Source organism: Phragmites australis, chromosome 5, assembly GCF_958298935.1.
Source record: "Phragmites australis chromosome 5, lpPhrAust1.1, whole genome shotgun sequence".
Taxonomy (NCBI): Eukaryota; Viridiplantae; Streptophyta; class Magnoliopsida; order Poales; family Poaceae; genus Phragmites; species Phragmites australis.
The window spans coordinates 45164898-45184170 of record NC_084925.1 but is presented as its reverse complement, the minus strand read 5'-3'; the positions used below and the strand labels follow the sequence as shown (position 1 = coordinate 45184170).

At 42.8% G+C, this 19273-nt stretch overlaps 2 protein-coding genes across 11 annotated transcripts; one reads left to right on the top strand and one right to left on the bottom strand.

Annotated features, from left to right (window-relative positions):
• Positions 1-1724: 1724 nt before the first annotated feature.
• Positions 1725-5516, top strand: LOC133919984 (translation initiation factor IF3-4, chloroplastic-like). The gene is made up of 10 exons (XM_062364589.1): positions 1725-2123; positions 2401-2440; positions 2536-2595; positions 3075-3136; positions 3275-3330; positions 3427-3460; positions 3939-4011; positions 4084-4176; positions 4358-4621; positions 5052-5516. The coding sequence occupies exons 1-9, from the start codon at positions 1837-1839 to the stop codon at positions 4577-4579; spliced, it is 927 nt and encodes a 308-aa protein (XP_062220573.1). The 5' UTR covers positions 1725-1836; the 3' UTR covers positions 4580-4621; positions 5052-5516.
• Positions 5517-5921: 405 nt separating this feature from the next.
• Positions 5922-18997, bottom strand: LOC133919982 (uncharacterized protein YMR317W-like). Of its 10 annotated transcripts, none has more exons than XM_062364584.1 (11): positions 18825-18997; positions 18178-18274; positions 17995-18077; positions 16858-16932; positions 14728-16785; positions 9203-12877; positions 8701-8820; positions 7942-8058; positions 7720-7809; positions 7163-7270; positions 5922-6521 (listed from the first exon to the last, which is right to left on the bottom strand). In XM_062364584.1, the coding sequence occupies exons 6-11, from the start codon at positions 12794-12796 to the stop codon at positions 6477-6479; spliced, it is 4074 nt and encodes a 1357-aa protein (XP_062220568.1). In that variant the 5' UTR covers positions 12797-12877; positions 14728-16785; positions 16858-16932; positions 17995-18077; positions 18178-18274; positions 18825-18997; the 3' UTR covers positions 5922-6476. The 10 variants fall into 10 exon arrangements, with proteins under 10 accessions (XP_062220568.1, XP_062220570.1, XP_062220565.1 ...); XM_062364586.1 differs by lacking the exon at positions 16858-16932 and having other exon boundaries at positions 5922-6330; positions 6442-6521; XM_062364581.1 differs by lacking the exon at positions 16858-16932 and having other exon boundaries at positions 14728-16379; positions 16682-16785.
• Between the last annotated feature and the right edge of the window lie 276 nt (positions 18998-19273).

Genomic DNA, 19273 nt, shown 5'->3' with positions numbered 1-19273 from the left:
TTTATTATGGACGAGAGTGAATAACAAACGACTAATACTACCGTTGAGTTCCGTGACGTTGAATGCCTCCACAAGCAATGTAGTAGTACCCCACTACCTGTCATTCAGGATGTCCTTCAACAAACATTTCGATCATTACTTTTTCAACTACTTTTAAGTAAAAATCGATAAAAATTCGATAACGTACAGTATTATTCATGACAAATCTCCCATTACTATTTTATGTGCTAAATCCTACTCCCTTCCCTCTAAAATATATAACGTATTAGAATTTTAAAAAGTCTTTAAATGCTTTGACTATTAATTTATTTTACAATATTATCAATTGCCACAAAATCAATACCGTATTAAAAAAATCTATGAAATACGGATCTATTGATATAACTTTTATATATTAAAATATACGTATAATTTGACTATTTGTTAGTTAAAATTTATAAAGTTTAATTTTTTAAATACTAATACGTCATATATTTTAGGATGAAGAGAGTAATAATTTTATGTGTTAAAATTAACTACACGTATTCTAGGACCACATCTCCACCGGCACCAAAAGCTAGGCAAACAACCACTATGACAGATTTACACATAAGTAGAGTCCAAATGTCCTATGGACGATAATTAAGATAGAGTGAATGATAAACTACAGATTGTTGTATGTGTTGTGCTTGTATTTGTGTTGCTGCTGTAATACGTGGCTTATCACCCTTTATCGATGAAAATTTAGATGGGGACGCTCTCACCCAGTGACCATAAAAACAAATGCAGTATCACAATTGAGACAAGGCATATACAATGTTTCACCTAACATGCGCCCAGAAAAAAGTAAAACTATTAGCATTCATGTCGTCCAAATACGTCACAGGCAATGTATATCGAGGCCTCACCAGTCGAGCATCTTTGTTGTTGAAATACAGCCGGCCAACTAGGGCCGGCAATATAGCGGGTCGGGTCGGGTCTCTACAGATTTAAAATCTGATGAGGGTAGGGTCGAGATAAATTTTCCCTGTGAGTCTCACGTCGGGCCCTAATTTGGGTTCAAGTCAAGGGCACGTATTCGCCCACGGGACGTCCACGAGCGCCTGAAAAGCCCAGCCCATCCTCATGCCCTCACGTGCGGCGCACCTACTCGTTACAATCGCCGTTCGCGCCTGCCTCCGCTCTCGTCCGCACCGTCACCGCTTGTAGCTCCCACCCGTGGGGTCCCTGTCAGGTTTCGGGTCTTTACTGGGTTCGGGGCTGGGAATGATTTTTCACCTGTTAGACGTTTCAAGTGCAGGTTTAGTTTTTCTATTCGGATTTCAGATCGAGTGTATTCTTGCTACACCTGACTCCAACCTACCCCGTTGCCAGGCCTATGGCCAACCTCGTAGCTTTGGAAATCGTGCATTGAACATGAATTCTCTCAGATCAGCCCATTCCTAGCCCACTACGCAAATGACTCATATGGCCAAGAATCCCATGGCCAACAACCCGAGACCCATTTCCCACGTCGCGTCCCCAAAGCACCCACCAATATCCAGCCCATTCCTGGCCCACTACATAAATGACTCATATGGGCCAAGAAGCCCATAACCCACAACCCGAGACCCCATTTCCCGCGTTGCGTCGCCCAAAGCCCCCACCAATATCAAGCCCATTCCCAGCCCAGTAAATGACTCATATGGGCCAAGAAGTCCATGGCCCATAACCCGAGACCCCATTTCCCACGTCGCGTCGCCCAAAGCCCCCACCGATATCCCCTCCTCCACTCCACTCGCTCCCTCCCCTTCTCGCGGCAAAAACCTCCGAGGCAGATAAGGCGACCCCTCGACCACCGTCACACCGCCGCCGGCCATGGTCGGCGTCGCCGCAGGCTTCGCCTTCGCGCCGTCCGTGTCCCGCGTCGCTTACAGGACCGGCGCCGTCCCGCACACTTCTGCGCCCTCTTCGTCGGCGCGGTTCCCGGCCAGACCGTGGGCGCGTGCGCGGCTCGTCGTGGTCGCGCGGTACTCATCCTCGTACGAGAGCGACCAGGAGGAGGAGGATGAGGAGGGGTTCGGCGGTGGCGGCGGGCGGTGGGGGAGGAGGGACCGCGGGCCCGACACAGACTACGACCCCACCCTCGACATCGAACGAATCGAGTATGGACAGCTCTCGGTTTCACTAGGTTCTGTGTGTCGTGGCATCAAAAGTTGAATTTGAATGTTTCAATTCTTGGTGCTATCTAGTAGTAATTATTTTGTTTGCCGAATTATGGTTGTTAAATTGGAGAACTTGTGTTCCAAATGCTTACTGAGTTAGTTGGCCAAGTTAGCAACTGTGCTTTGTATTGCAGGCTTGTGTGATTTCGTCAGTATAAATTCACACGCCTACTGTGTTCATCTCGGTCTATTTACATGAGTAAATTCTCTTTTCTAGGTCCTCAACTATAAGGCTGTTGGATGAACAGAAAAGAATGGTAATGCTCATATCCAACTATGAATTTCACGTATGATTGCATGGTAATCAATCTATCTGTTTATTTGGTGATTCCACTTCTTTCTCCTCCAACAGGTTGGTGTGGTATCTGTAAATGAGGCGGTTCAAATTGCAGATGACAATGATCTTATACTGGTACTTTATTTATCTCAGACGTTTGTACTTATTATTCTTCCTCCAAAGCATATATTTCAGCATAAAGCTATACGAAGAGAAAGGAAAGGCTGTTCACTACGAAGCATACAATAACTGTTTGAATAATATAGTTCAAACAAGGGCTTCTAAATAGGAAAAAAAATGCATACTTTGGTAATGCAATGCTGATTGAGACATTTATGAGTTGTCACGCGATGGCCTAAAACACTAGCTCTTAAACCAGCTACTTGCTACTGGAGTAACAAAATGTATTAGCAGCTGGAGCCCGCCAGTTCATGATAGATTTCTGTACCCTGCTCTTTGCAATATCTGCAGACACACACGCTAACTATGCAAGCTACCTTTATATTTAACAGTACATGCATTTAGATTAGACAGATACTCATGCATTTGTTAGGTGGCACTAATGTGCTGCAATTTACACCAATTGGGATTTTGCTGATATAATCTTATTTCAGGCAATATTATCACTAGATGGAGACCCTCCAGTACTTCGACTCTTTAAAGAGAAAGATTACAAGTATGTTGCAATTAATACAGTTCCAACCTGTATTTTGAAGGCTCTCAAACAAGTTCATTTGCATAGTCACACAGTTTTTCTGATTCAGACTTCTTCATTTTAGGATCATATGAATGCATTTTTGTTGGTTTTGTACAGAAAACACAAGTATGAACAACAGAAGAAGAAGAAAATTCAGCAGAAAAGATCTGTTGGTAATCTTCGTAACCTGATCTTTTTTCTACACCCTTTGTTGATAACAATTCAAAAGGTGATGAATTTTGATCTATAGTTGTGTTTATTCTCTGCAGCAAAACGCATGGGCTTGAAGGAATTGAAAATGGGGTATGAATCGTGTCAGTTTTACTTTCAGCAAGTTACATGAGCTAATGAGTGCCCTTTAGTTTCAAATCATTCAATTATTCACCCTTACACCTAAATTGTTGCATGTTTGTGGAACTTCTTGATCGGACCAGAAGGATAAGTCTTATTTTACTTTCACTTTGCATAGCTGAGTAGCTTCTACTTTGTAAAAACTAGAACTATTGGGGTAGACTTTTTTATTTTTCTGTTGGGGAGACTTGGTCGGAGCTGGTTCGAGCTATTTGACATTATGGAATTAAAAAAAATCGTAGATAGATTGTTTGGAATTGTCACGAGCTATTTCATGTAATGGGTTATTGGGGTGAATATATTTTGTAGTCATATTTTTTTATGGCATCGGAAGGCTCGTATGTTACAGCAGATGTGTGTGTGTGTGTGTGTGTGTTCAACTATTTAAAACATATTGTGATGTTGAATTCTTCATGTATTTGCCTGGCAGGTACAACATTGATATTCATGATTACAGTGTGAGGCTTAAAGCTTCAAGAAAGTTTCTTAAAGCTGGCGACAAGGTGATAAGAATTCTGTGCGTGTGCACGTGTGTGTTTTGTAGTGTAACTTATTTCTTGAGACTGCCTTTTCAGGTTAAGATAATGGTAAACTTGAAAGGACGGGAAAACTTATATAAAAAAGAAGCTATTGAACTTATTAGAAGATTCCAAAATGATGTTGGTGAGGTAATCTCTGCTGCATTTTGCATATATGGAATAAAGAGCACAAAGCTGCTTTTAGTTTTCTCGCAATCAACTCATTCATCTTCATTGCGAATGCCTGCTATCCACCTTTAGCCACAGTACCTATTTTCATATTGGTAGAATCAGCTAGTTGCAAGCTTTAAATTTTGTTATCATATTTCAGCTAGCGACAGAAGGAAGTAAAAATTTCGCAGAGAGGAATATATATGTGGTTCTTGTTCCCAATAAGGTAGCTATACAGAAAGAACAGGATGAGTTGAACAAAAAGGATACTGTGAAAGAAGAGAAATACCAAACAGAGGATCAATCAGGCGGTGATGAACCTCTGACAGAACAACTGGAGGAAAGTAAGGAACCTGAGGCAGAAGTCTCAGCAAATGTTTGATTAAACTGTAAAGGCTCAGGGTGTCTTCTCTGATTTAACAAGGTATATTATACTTTCAAACAATACTATCTTTGAATTTTATCCCATATGTCCACCTTTGCACTATGTATTTAAATTTTTTTTGTATCCTTTTGGACATTGGAAAAACAAAGTAGAGGCTTAAAGCACAGATTGAGAAATCTAATTTATGAGTTTCGTCGTTACAAAAGCTCACAAAATCGGAATGGAAATCGCACATCACTAAACCCTGTTCGAAGTGTTAACTGATAGTGATAAAGATATGTATTTGAGATGTTTATTTTTTATTCCTCGTAATCACATCATTTTCCTTTATATGTACTTACATAAGAAACTTCCATCTTATTAAATGCTTCCTTGACTCTTGATCTTTTGTACAATGTGTCCAGGTTTATATGTTAATGACATGGATCATTTCTAATTTTTCTGGCTATGTTGGCCCAATATCATGCAGGTACCATTTCTGTATTTGCTGTTCTTGTTAATACAGGCTAGTGCTGTTGTACACAGCTATATCTGTTCACATCATCTCCATAAGCTTTCGGTTAGGTTCCTAGGTGGTTAGACAGAACAATGGACCTATGATGTTCGTAAAGAAAACCGGAACCTGCCATTTCAGCACTGAAGGATGATGATGCTTGAGCGCTACGAGTTACTTCGCACTGCACTAATGAAGTTCGTTGTGAAGCGTGCGACCAGAGGATGAAACAACTACCAGTAACGATAAGACCCCAAAAAAACAGTATCGTTTGGCACGGTGTACTTGGCACATGGCTTTGTTTTCGCCCAGTCGTTGTAGAGAAGATCAAATGTATCTGTGTGACATTTACTTACTACTTCAAAATTTAGACCTTTGCCTGTAAGAGCCTAGGAGAGTGTTGTCCAGATTTCTCTGTATAAAGGTGATAATTTTAACCGATTTGCTCGAATAAAAGTCGCCCTGAATGACGGCATCCAATCCAAGCTATGACCAACAATGTGCTATGATAGAGCCAAGGTCACAAGAGGAAAATGTCCTCGCAAAAATAAAGGATGAAAATGTGCTGCTATCATCATGCGTCCCACACTTCAAAAAGGGATGTGGAAAATTAATAGGAGCCACTAGCCATCAGCCTAAGCAATGCACCATGATGGCGTAAGAATTAAACTAGTACATTCTTTGGGGACCAAATTATGTTCAGCTATCAACATCAACTGTGCAAGCAATGCAGGATTCACAGGCTCCTGAGCCAAAGGAGACCACAGACCGGACACACATGTGCCTGCATGTGCAGCATTGCACATGCAAGTGAAAGCATAGACAAAACAACTTACGATAAGGAAAGAATACAAGTAGGGAAGAAGATTATATCGTATTCTCCTGACATGGTACTTACAAGTGCTGGCAATGAAGTCAGTATCAGAAACCTCGTCTACTATACAGTGTTATGTTAGAAGTCCCCTTGCTTGGATTGGGAACCTGCAAAAACAATCTGCTACTGGAGTCTAGACTTCTACGGAATCTAAGGAAGATCTGAAGGCATTACAACGAAGGAAATAGAACTGCTGAACTTTACAAGAAGCTTTCAGTTTTTGGCACACTGACACCTTCAGTTTTTAAGCTGCTATAAAGGGAACATTGACAGGCTCGTCATGGATTAATCCTTAATCCATGATTTCGTGTTGCTTCACTTCTCTTCCATGTAAGTTGTTCAAATAGAAAAGGACACGGGTGAATAGAAATGTGGGGATACCTAATAAGGTAAAGAAAAGGAAAGAAGGGGCAAAAAAGAAGAGAAAAGAAAATCAAAGATACACATATGTACCGTACAGTTACTGAAACTAATCAATGATGTTACCTCTACCTTCTTAGTTAGACATACAGGACCTTAGCTATTCATTATGTTTGTTGTATGAGTTGTGTCCTTAGGCTGGACTCTTGAACCTGTTCAGAGTAAGATGAGTATTAATTCAAATTGAGCATCAAAGCACATTTTCTTGTGTAGTCATCTATCATGATTGTTCTCTAGTGTAGGAAGAAGTAACTTATTTTGTACTTTTCATAAAAAATAGGACTATGGTTTCCAGAAACTGTTCGTACAAATAACAAACATATATATCCTCACAAAGAAAATGGCCCGTCTGGATCGCAGGAACTGAACTACTTCCCATGGAACTACTGTAAATTTTTTGCATTCCAAACGTTCCCTAAACATGTTTATATGCAGATGCCAAAAAAGGTGATTTTTTTACATGGTAACAAAATAGTAGTCAGATGCAATCATATGCGGAACAAGCGTTGCCTACAAAAAGATAGGATGCTCAGAAATGGGGCAACATTTACTGTAGTACACCAAGTGATCACATGAATATTGTCAGGGCCATAATATTCTTTTTTGTAAAAAAACTGTTTCTAGCCAAAGTGAAAGGCACTTATGTTTCATTGAGTGACTCGGCATCATGTACTATCTTGCTCAGCGGACACTGATTATGATTGACATGATTATTCTTTGTAGCCCTAGGCTCCCAGCAGCAGAAGAACAAAAGAAATGAAAATGACATGGAGAAAAAGAAACAAGTTTGTACCTGTAGTGCTGCTGCTGTTGCTAAGAGTTCTCTGTACTCATTAAGCAAGGTACTTTCTTTAGCAGCAACAGCCGAAAGTTCTGTAACCAGAGAGTGTGTAGCCTGTAACTGCAGAGCGAGTCAATGGTTAGACCTGAAGGTCATTGCTCCAAATTGTGAATGTCTAATAACCACAAGGTGTCAGCAATTAATACACCAGCCTACACAGTATATCAAAGCATAAACCACAATTAGAACCTACAGGACATCTGTTGCAATATACTGATTGAATGGTTATCTGCAGTATGCCCATACTATTTACAGTCTTACAGATACTCTTTTCCCCTAACCACAAGCACAAAAATCATCACCTGTCCCATTATTCTATTCACCCCTGCTAAATATTAAACTTGTGTTGTTTGCATTGAGAAATTGAGTTAAGAGTGCTAAGTGGAGGTTTTCACATGTCATTATTTCAGGACAGAAATAAGTTACTTTGCATCTACTGAAAGACATCAAATGCACCAGAGGTGTTATGCAACAATAGTTGTAGAGGTAAAAGGGCCTTTTTTACTAACCTTTGATAGCAAATGGCAAATGGATGACCCCATTGCTTGCATAATGTCAACTGCTGAACTGACAGCATTCTTAACAGTAAGTACGTCAGCCTGCAAGAGGTACACAATAAGTATCACTTTCACATTTTGCAAATAAAACAGTAAAAATTGAGTTCTCAAAAAGAAAAACTTAATTAGCATGTAAATAACTTGGTATTTCCCCCTAGGTGTCACGGTTGATACCTTAGCTCCTCCTGTAACTGGAAGACGCAATGTGCTTGCTCTAAGAGCTTCAGTTGCACTGTATAAAGAAGAAGAATGCTCTGTTTGCAACGCTGCCCAGTGATCCAAGTAATCCATCTACATCATGACAACAAAAAATGCAACGGTCAAGGTCAAATTAGAAGAAAACAAAAAAAGTTGTCTAGAAAATTGGTTCAAGAAGATTTACTGAACTGGGTGTCCAAAAAATGTGTGTAACTTAACTTAAAAAACTTGACCACGGGGAGAAGACGTCCCCCTGGCTTTGTCCTAAGAGAGAGGGGAGTACCAAACCCAGGTGGTCGCCTATCAACTGGAGGCTCTACTAACTGAGCTATCGCTTGGTTCTCAGTAGCTCAAATATAAGGAAGGAATTTCCACAAACAAAGCAAACATCTTTTAGCAACTACATATCTAAACTAACCAAACATGATCAGATAATTTTAAAATTATTATCTTATATTTTTCGAAGAGGTCAGGTAAAAATATGAATATCTTCTTTTGCCCTTCTTTTGTGACTATAATGAATATGCATCTGTTTGGACGGAAGTGCTTAACTAATGTTTTAGACAGAACGTTGTATCTTGAGTTATTATATAAACCCATATACATTCATGTTGAATATCTTAGTGTAACCATCAAACGATTATATGTGCATGTGTGATCATGAAGATCAAATAGATCTAATTCTACCTTAATGGTATTGAAACAACAAATATCAGAAATCTCAACAGATCTTACTTGCTCCTTCAACACGATTCCCAATTTGACCTCTTGCCTTAGTTTTTGTACATAGCCCCTTTTTATAACCATAGAGTCACACATACTTGAGTTAGCATCCCATACACTGTAGAGCATAGTCTGCATCAAACAAAAAAGTAAAGAAAATGAATTCAGCATATATATATACAGCTTAACCACATATTAGAATGAGGATGCCATAGAATAAAAGGGTCTTGGGTTTAGACAGACATTCATATAGCATTTTCTCTAACTCTATAACTGGATATGTTAAAATAAGAATATAAGATAAATGGGTAGCTGGGACACATATACTAATACTACACATACAAGAATGAGGATACCACAGAATAAAAGGAGCTTGGGTTTATACAAAATATTATTATTGTATTTTTTTCAACTCCCTAACTGGATATGGCAAATTAAAAATCGAAGATGAATGGGGAGTTGGGCACTGATACTATCAGAAATCTATTGGAAGAAGTAATGCTATGGAATTTACCTCAGCACTCATCTTCTGTACGGACAGCATTTCATCAACATAAGCATTTGTAAAACGCCATTGCAAGTTCCTATTATATAGGAGGCGCAACTGATGGGCATCTTCCATGTGGCTGGGGCTCTTCTTCCCTCTTGTAGCATCACCGATGTAGCTAAAAATAGAAGAGGCAGAATCAGATCTACCAGAACTACATGGTGAGACAGGTGTTGAAGGTCTCGTCCTTGATGGGCTTGGCAACCTCCTAGAGGCAAACAATGATGTTGATGAAGCATTGGATGGCGATTTAGGGAGTATTAGACCACGTGATGGTGACGACGATGTCCTAGCCAACCGCTTTGGAGGTGCAATTTTTTCTGAAATATTTGAAGGCGCATCTGAACTTGAGGCAGCATTCTCCTCTTGACTTTCATTTCCATCGGCAGAACCAGGGCTCCCAGCATCACCTGACAAAAGTTCGGGGCCTTTTACTCTGTTATAAGCAAAAGGTGTTTTCCTTGGTGAAGCTCTGGATGGTTGCACAGTTGAAGAGATATGCTGTCTGATTTTATCAGTCAGATCCATGCTTCTTGACATGGCATTAGCACCATCCGGTCCCAGTATTTTTCTTGTCGAAACCACTCGTGAAGGACCTAATGAAGATATCGGCCCGTTACATTTATCAGAAAAATCCATGCTTTTTGACATTACATTAGCACTATCAGATCTTGCAGTTCTTGGTGACATTCCACGTGATGGAACTGATTTTGTCAAGGGTTTCTTATCTTTCTCAGAAAAATCCATGCTTTTAGATATAGTATCAATGCCATCAGATGCAAGTCGCCTTCTTGGAGAAGTTCCTCGAGATGGAACCTTCACCGATATTGCTCCATTACCTTTTAGAGTTGCATCAGCATTCTCTGACGTATTCTTAATGCCATCAGAAACAGGTCTGGTCGGCGATCTCTCTTGTGATGCAATGGACAATGAGGCTGCACCTGTACCTATGTCAGTAGAATCCATTCTTCCTGGATCATCACCATCACCACCATCTTGCATTGTCGCAGCATATTTCTCAGCAACATCTATGCCTTTTACTAAAGCACCAGTCCCGTCAAGTCTACTGTCTGAAGTCCAACCAGATGCAGCTGATGAGATAGGTTGTGCACTATCTTTATCTGTAATATCCGTGTCTTTTGATACAGCATTAACACAATCGGGTTTGAGCCTGCCACTCTGCATAGTCCTACGCGATGCACTTGATGAGGTGGACGGTCTGACATCTTTTTCAGCAAAAATCATGCTTTTTGATATGGCATTAGAGGCAACCCTGCCTCTGGGTGAAGTCCCTCGTAATGCAGCTGATGAGGTAGATGGTCTGTAGTCTTTATCAGCAAAATCTGTGCTCTTCAACACAGCATTAGCACCATCAGAGGCTAGTCGTCTTCTTGGCGAAAGCCCTCGTGATGCCATTGACAAGGTTAAAGGTTTAACACCTTTTTCAGTAAAATCTGTACTCTTTGATACAAAACCTACACCATCAGAGGCAAGTCGTCTTCTTGGTGAAACTCCTCGTGCTGCAGCTAAAGTGGTGGCGGGTTTGGTACTTTCAGCAAGATCCATGCTCTTTGATATCACATTGACACCATCTGAGGCAAAACGTCTTCTTGGTGAAAGCCCTCGCAATGCAGCTGACGAGGTGGTAGGTCTGGTACCTTTCTCAGAAAATTCCATACTCTTTGATAAAGTTTCAACACCATCAGAGGCAAGTCGTCTTAATGTTGAGACACCTCTAGGAGCAACTGAAGATGTTACAGTTGTCGTATCCTTTTCGGTGAAGTTGATGCTTTCTGAAATGGCATTGCTTGCATCAGATGCGAGTCTACGTTGTGGTGACATACCTCGTAATGCAGCAGACGAGGTTGATGGTCTGTCATGTCTATCAGCAATATCTATGCTTTTGGATATAGTGCCAACAACATCAGATGCTAATTGAGTTCTTTGTGAAATCCCATGTGATGCAGCTGAAGAGATTGATGATCTGTTAGCTTTACCAGCAAAGTCCATGCCTTTCGATACAGCACTGATGCTATCAGAAGCAAGCCTTCTTCGTGGAGAAATCCCACGCGATGCAGATGATGAGGTGGATGGTCTGTTATCCTTCTCAGAAAAATCAGTGATCCTTGATACAGAATAGACACCATCAGAGGCAAGTCTCCTCCTTGGAGAAACCCCTCGGGATGGAATTGACGAGCTGACTACTCTGCTATCCTTTTCAGCAAAATCCATATTTTTCACAATATCATTAACACCATCAGAGGCAAGTCGCCTTCTTGGTGAAATCCCTCTTGATGAAGCTGATGAGGAGGCTGGTCTCCTATCTTTTTCAGGGAAATCAAAAATTTTAGATATAGTACCAATGCCACCAGAAGTTGTTCTTCCAGGTGAAAGTCCTCTTGATGAAGACGGGGTGGAAATGGGTCCATTAAGTCTCTCAGAAGATTTTGTAGTAGTCTGTGATGTAGCATTAGACACACTAGATATTGATGCACTTGGTGAAACTGACGAGGAGAGTGTACTGTTATATTTTTCAGTAAGATCTATGCTCTCTGATAGGGCCCTAGTACCATCTGATGCAGCTGTTCTTATTGGTGAAACCTTTCTTGATGGAATTGCCAAGGGTGCAGGTTTGACATCTTTACCAACACTGAAGCTTTTGGACACATCATTTGTGCCATTAGAAGCAGGTAATCTTCTTGGTGACCCCCCTCGTGATAAAACCGACGAAGAGACCAATCGGTCGATTTTATCAGCAAGGTCGATACTTCTTGACAAGGCATTTGCAGCAGAGGACATTGGTGTTCTCTTCGGTGAAACCCCACGTGATGGAACCGATGGTAGAGCAGACCTACTGATCCTATCAGTGAGATCCACGCTCTTCGACATTGCACTTGCAGACACCCTGCCACCCATCATAGCAGGCCAGCGATGGTGATCAATCACTTTTGCGTGCGGATTCTCCGATTGCTCGGGGGCAGCCCTCCCTCTCAACGGGCTCCTCTTCCTATCAGCTGATGTTGCATCCCTCGTCTTGGCCTGATCTGCAGAAGAGCTACTGCTACTCCTTTTCTCCTTTGATTCGAGCTGGAAAGAAGAAGACAGACTCCGCATTGAAGGCCACAACCCATCAGGAGCCCGGCCACCGGACAACCTCCTCAGAGCACTTTGCGTCTCCGAAACGGCATCACGCACCGGCGTGGACGAGCTGGACGATGAGGAGGACGGGCTGGAAGGCGCAGACGACGGCGACGTCGGCGCAGAGATCCTGGAAGTGGTAGTCGGCCGCGAGCCGCCGGGAGATGGCCTTGACGGAGTTGCCGGCCGCCGTTCGGTGGACTGGGACCTCTTCGCCTGTGACCCAGCCAGCGCTGGGGACGACGCCCGACCGGCATTCGGCGACGGGTGCCTCCTTGGAGTAGTAGGTGCCGCTGCCGGCATCACCGACACCTTGCGCCTCACTGCGGTATCGCTGTGGCCATTTGTATAATTCTTCTCCGCCGGCAGCTCAGATTTCTGCAGCAGCAATGCCTCTGGAGCCCGGATTTCGCAGGCGTCCATCCGCGCACCCACCACCCGGGCTCAAATCCACCAGCATTGACAGCGCCAAGAAGCCACCACCAATCTACCACCCGTCCCAACCTGCCAATACAACAACAACACGAATAGCAATCCAATGTCAGGACATACAATCCAATGTCAGGACATACAATCCATCTCACGCAACAAGACGATTCAGGAGCTCGGAATCACGCAGCAAACGAACCAGATCGAGGACCCAACAACGGGATTCGGTAGGTGAAAAGGAGAAAAGAAAGGGCCGGAAGAAGAAGAAAGGAAGAGAGGTGGTGGTTTTCTCGAATTCTTTTACTTCCTTTTCCTATTTATGCCTCGGAATTGAAGCGTCTCTTTCGGGTGTGGGTAGGGGCGAGTGCGAGAGCGAGAGCGAGTGAATCACTCATGACTTGGTCTCCACCTCACGGGAACTCCACGGCCAGCTCCTGCAAGCCAAGTAATGGCGAAGCCGAGCTGCCAGAGATGGTGGGGAGAGAGAGGAACACGAAGCGGATTAAATGGGGAGCGGGGTGCCCGGTCGCCCAGGCCACCGCGGTTAAGGACGAGGACGACTAACCAGTGGCTTGATTATGATGATTAGTACAGGCAAGTCCCCATTAAGAGTACCGTCTCGCTAGTGGTTGCCTGCCTGCTCCTGTAGTGGAGCATAAACTAATGCAAGTGGGAGAGAAAGAACTTTTCTTTGTGGTAAAACAAATGGGGCAAGGTAAAAAGGCGACATTTTTATTTGTTTACCGCCATTGAAGCGGGGCTTCTGGGCCAGGAGGAGATGTGCCCGTTGGTGCGACTCTAACGGCTAGCCAGCCTCGATCCTCCAGGACTCGAACCAACAGCAAACAACAATAAAAACAGAAAACAAGCCTCGCATCGTCTCTCGCTGGAGGCGACACGGGAACACTCAGACTCTCGCCGTCGGCAAAGGTCTTCTACGCCGTGTCTAGGAGGCGTCATTTGGAGGTCCTTTTCTGTATTTAGGTGGCCGTCGACTTGGGTTCGACGTTGGTATTGACGGTGACTTTGACCATATAACCTAGTTTAGCTAGCGGTGGTGTTTTTAGCCTAATTTAGCTAGATTGTATGCCTGTACTGTTTGTGTTTTAAGTCTGATTTTCTCTAATTAACTGAGTTTGATCTTTCCCTTTATACAAGGCAACTTCTTAGTGCATTAAGCGGTGGTGCTCCTTAAGAAAACGGCTATCCAGCTAGCGGCAGATGGCGGGGCCTCGTCTTCCGTCGCCGCTGAGCAAAATGCACAAAAGCGACGCAAATTCTCCGTCAGGTTTCCGAATTTTCTACGCGAGCAATCGCGTTTCAGCGTTTTGCTCCCTCGTTCTAAGCCAAAGTCAGAAAGTCTAGACGCCCCGGACAGAAGAAAAAAACCCCATATAATTCGATGGCTGGAAGATTCCAAGGGCTAGCAACGACAAGCGACGCGCCCCAGATGATGGGAATCGAGGGGGGGAAATGGAGAATTTGACGGTTTTCTTCTCGAGCTTTGGTGCCGGACAAGACAAGCGTCCAGGGAAACGGCACAACATCCCGCGAGCTTTCGCCAATTCCAACCGTCACCACAGGCGATCGAAACAAAAGCAGCTTCGATTCCTGGAAACGATTCCGCGAGCCAGCGACAAATGCCGCCGTCCGAAACAATTTTTAATACTTATCACTTTTAACCACTTTATTTATTTTTAAATACTTGTCACTTCTTGTTTTTCAAACCGTAGTTTTCAGTTTTATCTTTATAAAATAATATCTTTTCTCACCTATTTACGGTGGGATTTTGAGTTGGTTTCTAAGAACATTTTTATCATTTTCAATTTAAAATTGACACTATCTTAATATGCATGTTTAATCAAAAGTGAAAGTATTAAAAAACGAAAGAAGTAATAATAATAAAAAGTGATCTTGATCCTGACCTGTGACATCCTCGGTGTACACCAGAGAATCGGGACACGTCGTTGCTACCATCTGGAGAACCTGGAAAGCTTGAGGAAGCATCAAGCGAGTGCTAGGGAGGGAACGCGAGGAGGGGGAAAAACAAGAAGAGAATTGTAGCGACGGTGTCTCGCTGTTCCCTAGTAAAGCATCGGGAGGAAGCTTTTGTTTCCGCGTAGGAGAGAGGTAATAAATGAAGATTTTTGTCCAGAAACAATGATAGTTAATGAAGAATTAATTAATCAAATGTAAAAACAACAAAACCGGAGATTAACCGATCACGATTCACTAGGGTACAGCTTTCCACCTCTCTTTTCTTTTCCTTTTCCTTTCTTGATTGCTCCTTGTCTACCGGTGGGCTAATGAAATGATGTTCTGATTTTTTTTTTCCTGCGTCAAGCGAGTAAATTTACTTGCTTTTGATTGATTGAGTGTGATGGCTGATGAGCGAGTAAAGGAAATCCGTCGAAGCTATTGTAGACTAGAATGTAAAGACATTATAGACAGAGAGATGAACTCGAGAAATGAGATTTGTTATATTTTATTGTATTGAATTATGAATTTATACAGTATAAACAGATAAGTTCATGTCCATTTAGAAGGCAACCATTTCGAAAGGACATCTCATCCAAAGGGACATGAGCAACTGCTAAAAAAAGTTACCGGTGTTGATAATTGGTTCGTAACCGAAGCACTTTCTTCCCACCCTTTTTTTCTCCTTGCCCCACCTACTGCAATTGTACCGTTGTGTTGCTGTTGGGGAGAAGCGCTTTCTTCCCACCTTATTTCTCCTTCCCCCAAATCCAAATGAGTTCTTCACTTGATTTACATCTCTTCTGTTAAAGATGAACATGCTACTATTTACATTTACCATCTTTGTATTATCAGATTTGGGTTTGAGTATGCAACATTCTCAACAATTTTCATGTTTGTAATTGGATTCGCTCACAGGGTAAAGCATTTCGTCGGGTCGAGTGTAAATCTTGACGAGAATAAATAACTTACGCATGCAGTCTAATACCAACCACTTACCGAACCTAGTGACCTTACATGATTAAGTCTCTACAGCAGCCCTTTATGTTTTAGCACCAAATCTGCACTAGCGTCCATAAGCGCGGCTTGCTTGCAAACCTAGCAAGCTCATATTTTAGGAAGCTGTTGCCGTGTCATCACCAGGCTACACTACACATATCGGGATGCTTGCCGCAATGGGGTTAGAAAGCAGCACAAGGACTCGAACAAACCCTGCACCCTCACAAGTAGATAAAGTGAAAGGGAAAACAGAAGGAGAGGTAGTACGCACCTTGTTAGCACGCAGAGTGAGCAGCGGTTGTACCTGGAGCCAGGGAACTGGGACGGCGGACAGTTCAGGCCAGCTAAAAAGAGCAGCTGCAAGATGTCAATAGAAAGCTACCTGAACCCACAAGAGCTAGTGGTCCGTGATGGACGGATACAGCAATGGCAAGTCATCACACCAACACATCAAGATAGATGGCAACCATGCAGAGCAGAAGCAGCAGCTCTAGGAGTAGTAAATCAAGTATGGAGCCCGGTGGTAAGATTCCAAGGGAGGAGGCGAACCGGCAGGGTTCGAGCCCCCCGTCGCACACCCCTGACCTCCTAGAAGGCTGCGCTGTCTCGGAAGCGTCGTTCAAAAAAAAGAGTAGTAAATCAGACCTAAATAGGCGAGTCCTAAGTGGTAAGTAGAAAGCTGCACAGTCATCATCTAGAGATCTACTCCTGTTGCCAACATTGTTTAAATTAGCAGAATCATCAATGGCTTTGTTAGCTTCTTTATATCTATGGAAGGGGAGCCAGCAATATTGTATGGTCTTGCTTACAGATTCCATAGCTTACTGGTTGTAGCAAATCATCTTCATCCAACAAGATATGCATGATCTTGATTACACATTCCATCACTTGTGAGTTTAGTACCTGCGTCGATTGGATAAGGGCTCCAGCTGGCAGAATGCAACGCGCATTGCCTGCCGGCTAATTTCGGGAGTAGAAGAGGCAGACTGCCAAAGTGGAGCTCCTGGCTGTACACGAAAAAAAGCAGGGTATCTCAGGTATAAAGGTAACGCCGCAGATACAAATGATTCATACATCACCTAGTTCTGTATAATGACGTCTAACATACGTCATCATGAACGCAGCTAGCAAATGTGCCGGACACCTATGGCTCCCTATCATCAATGTTACAGACTGAGCGGCATCTTACATCAGGAGGATCATAAATCAGGAAAGAAGACTGAAACTCTGAAAGTTATGGCATGTCGTTGATATTACTACTTGAATGCAGAAGCTAGACCAAAGAAAACCCTCATGTTGCTCTGAAAATCACTAATTGAGTCCATAATATAAAAATCAGAGACGATAAATTTCACCTTTAGAGAACCACAGAACAGAAATATTTCAAATGTGAGCTGCCTGTAACACGTCCTTTGATAGTTATGCTCTACCTAGCCTGGAGACGAAAGAGATATAGTACAATTTAGGGTCATAAGCCCATAACTAGTAGGATATAATAGCATATCTGAATGGCTTTATTGTGTCCAACGGAGCCATGTAACTGGACCATAACACTGGGAGATGGCAAGTAAAGGTGAAGAAATTTCAGGAGAAAATCTGAAGAACTTGTGTAACTGATCACAATCAGAAAGGTGGGATGGTCATTGTCAAGGAGATTGAGAAACTAACAGATAACGAGATTTTTTTTTTCTGGTTTCATTTATCATGGAATCAATAAATCACATGGCTTGCCAAAGCCGATGCAATAATAAACTGAAGTACTAAACCACTTTTCCTACACTTTTCTTCCTTCAGCAAGGGGGAAATAAGCTAAGAGCTTCTTGAATGTTTCAAAGGGAGTGCCACTCGAGCAAAAAATGTTAAATGAACCGTGGTATATAAAGAAAATGTAGTGAGAGTAGGTTAATTCAACTCAAGATACCGCATGGCTGATTAAAAAGCTCTATGTACTTAAACACGTCTTTCTTTTTTCCATATTATTATAGATGTTTAGGACGTTTGCCTTCTTTTGAAAAAGGAAGTTTTTTTGGAGTTATCACTTATGGTTACTGAGCACCCATGCAATCATTAGCATAGCGTCTAAAACATTGTTACGTGATATCATGAACAGCCTAAGAGGCAATAATGGAGACCTCAAGCCTTTTGCTATTCCAACAAACCAGTGCATATGCGCCTGTGTACTTAGTTTCTTTTCAAGAATAGTGAGGAGCGAGGACCTTGTCAGTTCGTCAGTAAAGGCCTATATGTTGACACTTGAAGATGGCTGGTCATCCTTGGGGTTGTGATCCACGTTGACGAACTGAAGATTGGCAAGGCAGATGAGGAGTTAGTAAAATGCAACAGCTAGAAGTCACTTGAAAATAGCTACACTGAAACACAAATTCTGTTGAAAAGACCACCATTATAAATGTCTGTATTCATCCATAATGTGTGATTCTCTGCCTTGCCAAAAGCAAACTTTGCTGTACCATTTATAATCTTGAATCCCATGACAGCCTGAAAGACATCAGAGTTACTAGTGTCAGGAATTAGTTATAACCAGCAAAAAGCAGTTGTGGGACACTTATACTTGATGAGTAGTTGCTCGATTGTTACTTGAGACATGATAATGTTCACTAACATGCGTAAGTAATGCGGACCTCATGGTTCAACAGAGAAAGGCACCTAAGCACTTGAATGATCAACTGCTATTATACTACTACTGGCTTTGATAAAGGGAATCAGCCTGACTATTCAATTCCCTCTTAGTCAGGAAACGGAATTTGACGCTTCGCTGCAAACTGCCGCTTCATCGGGCTCGTGAACGACTGACCACTGACCTGAACAAACTGCTGCGATTAACACCAGATGGGAAACATCCGAAGCAAAGCCGCAATCGATTCAGTTTTCAATCCCCGATCGAGTAATCATCTACGCTGTGAAATCCTAATCAGCAGCCATGGCGCCACTCCGAGCACGAATTCGAATCAACATCACTCCTGATCCCCGAAACGGCACAAGCGCGGCACAAACACCTAAGCGGAACAACCAGGCACCAGCGTCTCACCTGAACCCGCCTCGCTGCCTCCGCGTTCTCTTCAGATGAGTCCCCGGCGCGGGTGAAGAGGGGACGAAGTTGCCGACGCGGCAGCGCCTCCTGATCCCCCAGACCGCCGAGCGCCTCCTCCCCGCCTCCTCATCGGCTCGCGCGCGTTTGGTGGCCCGGCGGCTACTGTGCAGCCCGTTTTACGGCGGTGGCTGGGATCTGGGCTGCCATACGGCCCATATTTATGGGCTAGGGTTGGGGTTGAGGCCTGGTTTAGGGTGGGCAGGCCTGATCTCTTGAGGGAAAGGGCGTAGAGTCATTTGGATGGTGGCGCCGATGAGCTTGTGTAATTTTTCGATAAGTATAATATAGTCGTCAGAATGTAATTTTTCGATAGTATCTCCGTTTGTATTATGTAGCAAAACGGGAATAAATAACACAAGCATGACAATAAGAATTTCAAACCTGAT

Excerpts from the sequence above, each read along its gene's own strand:
- LOC133919984 (XM_062364589.1), top strand. The coding sequence starts at position 1,837 with ATGGTCGGCGTCGCCGCAGGCTTCGCCTTCGCGCCGTCCGTGTCCCGC. Across the intron at positions 3,137-3,274 it reads TTTAAAGAGAAAGATTACAA|AAAACACAAGTATGAACAAC; the intron begins GTATGTTGCAAT and ends GGTTTTGTACAG. Across the intron at positions 4,012-4,083 it reads TTCTTAAAGCTGGCGACAAG|GTTAAGATAATGGTAAACTT; the intron begins GTGATAAGAATT and ends CTGCCTTTTCAG.
- LOC133919982 (XM_062364580.1), bottom strand. The coding sequence starts at position 12,796 with ATGGACGCCTGCGAAATCCGGGCTCCAGAGGCATTGCTGCTGCAGAAA. Across the intron at positions 7,271-7,719 it reads TTTGCCATTTGCTATCAAAG|TTACAGGCTACACACTCTCT; the intron begins GTTAGTAAAAAA and ends CTCGCTCTGCAG. Across the intron at positions 6,522-7,162 it reads CAACAGCAGCAGCACTACAG|GTTCAAGAGTCCAGCCTAAG; the intron begins GTACAAACTTGT and ends TACTCTGAACAG.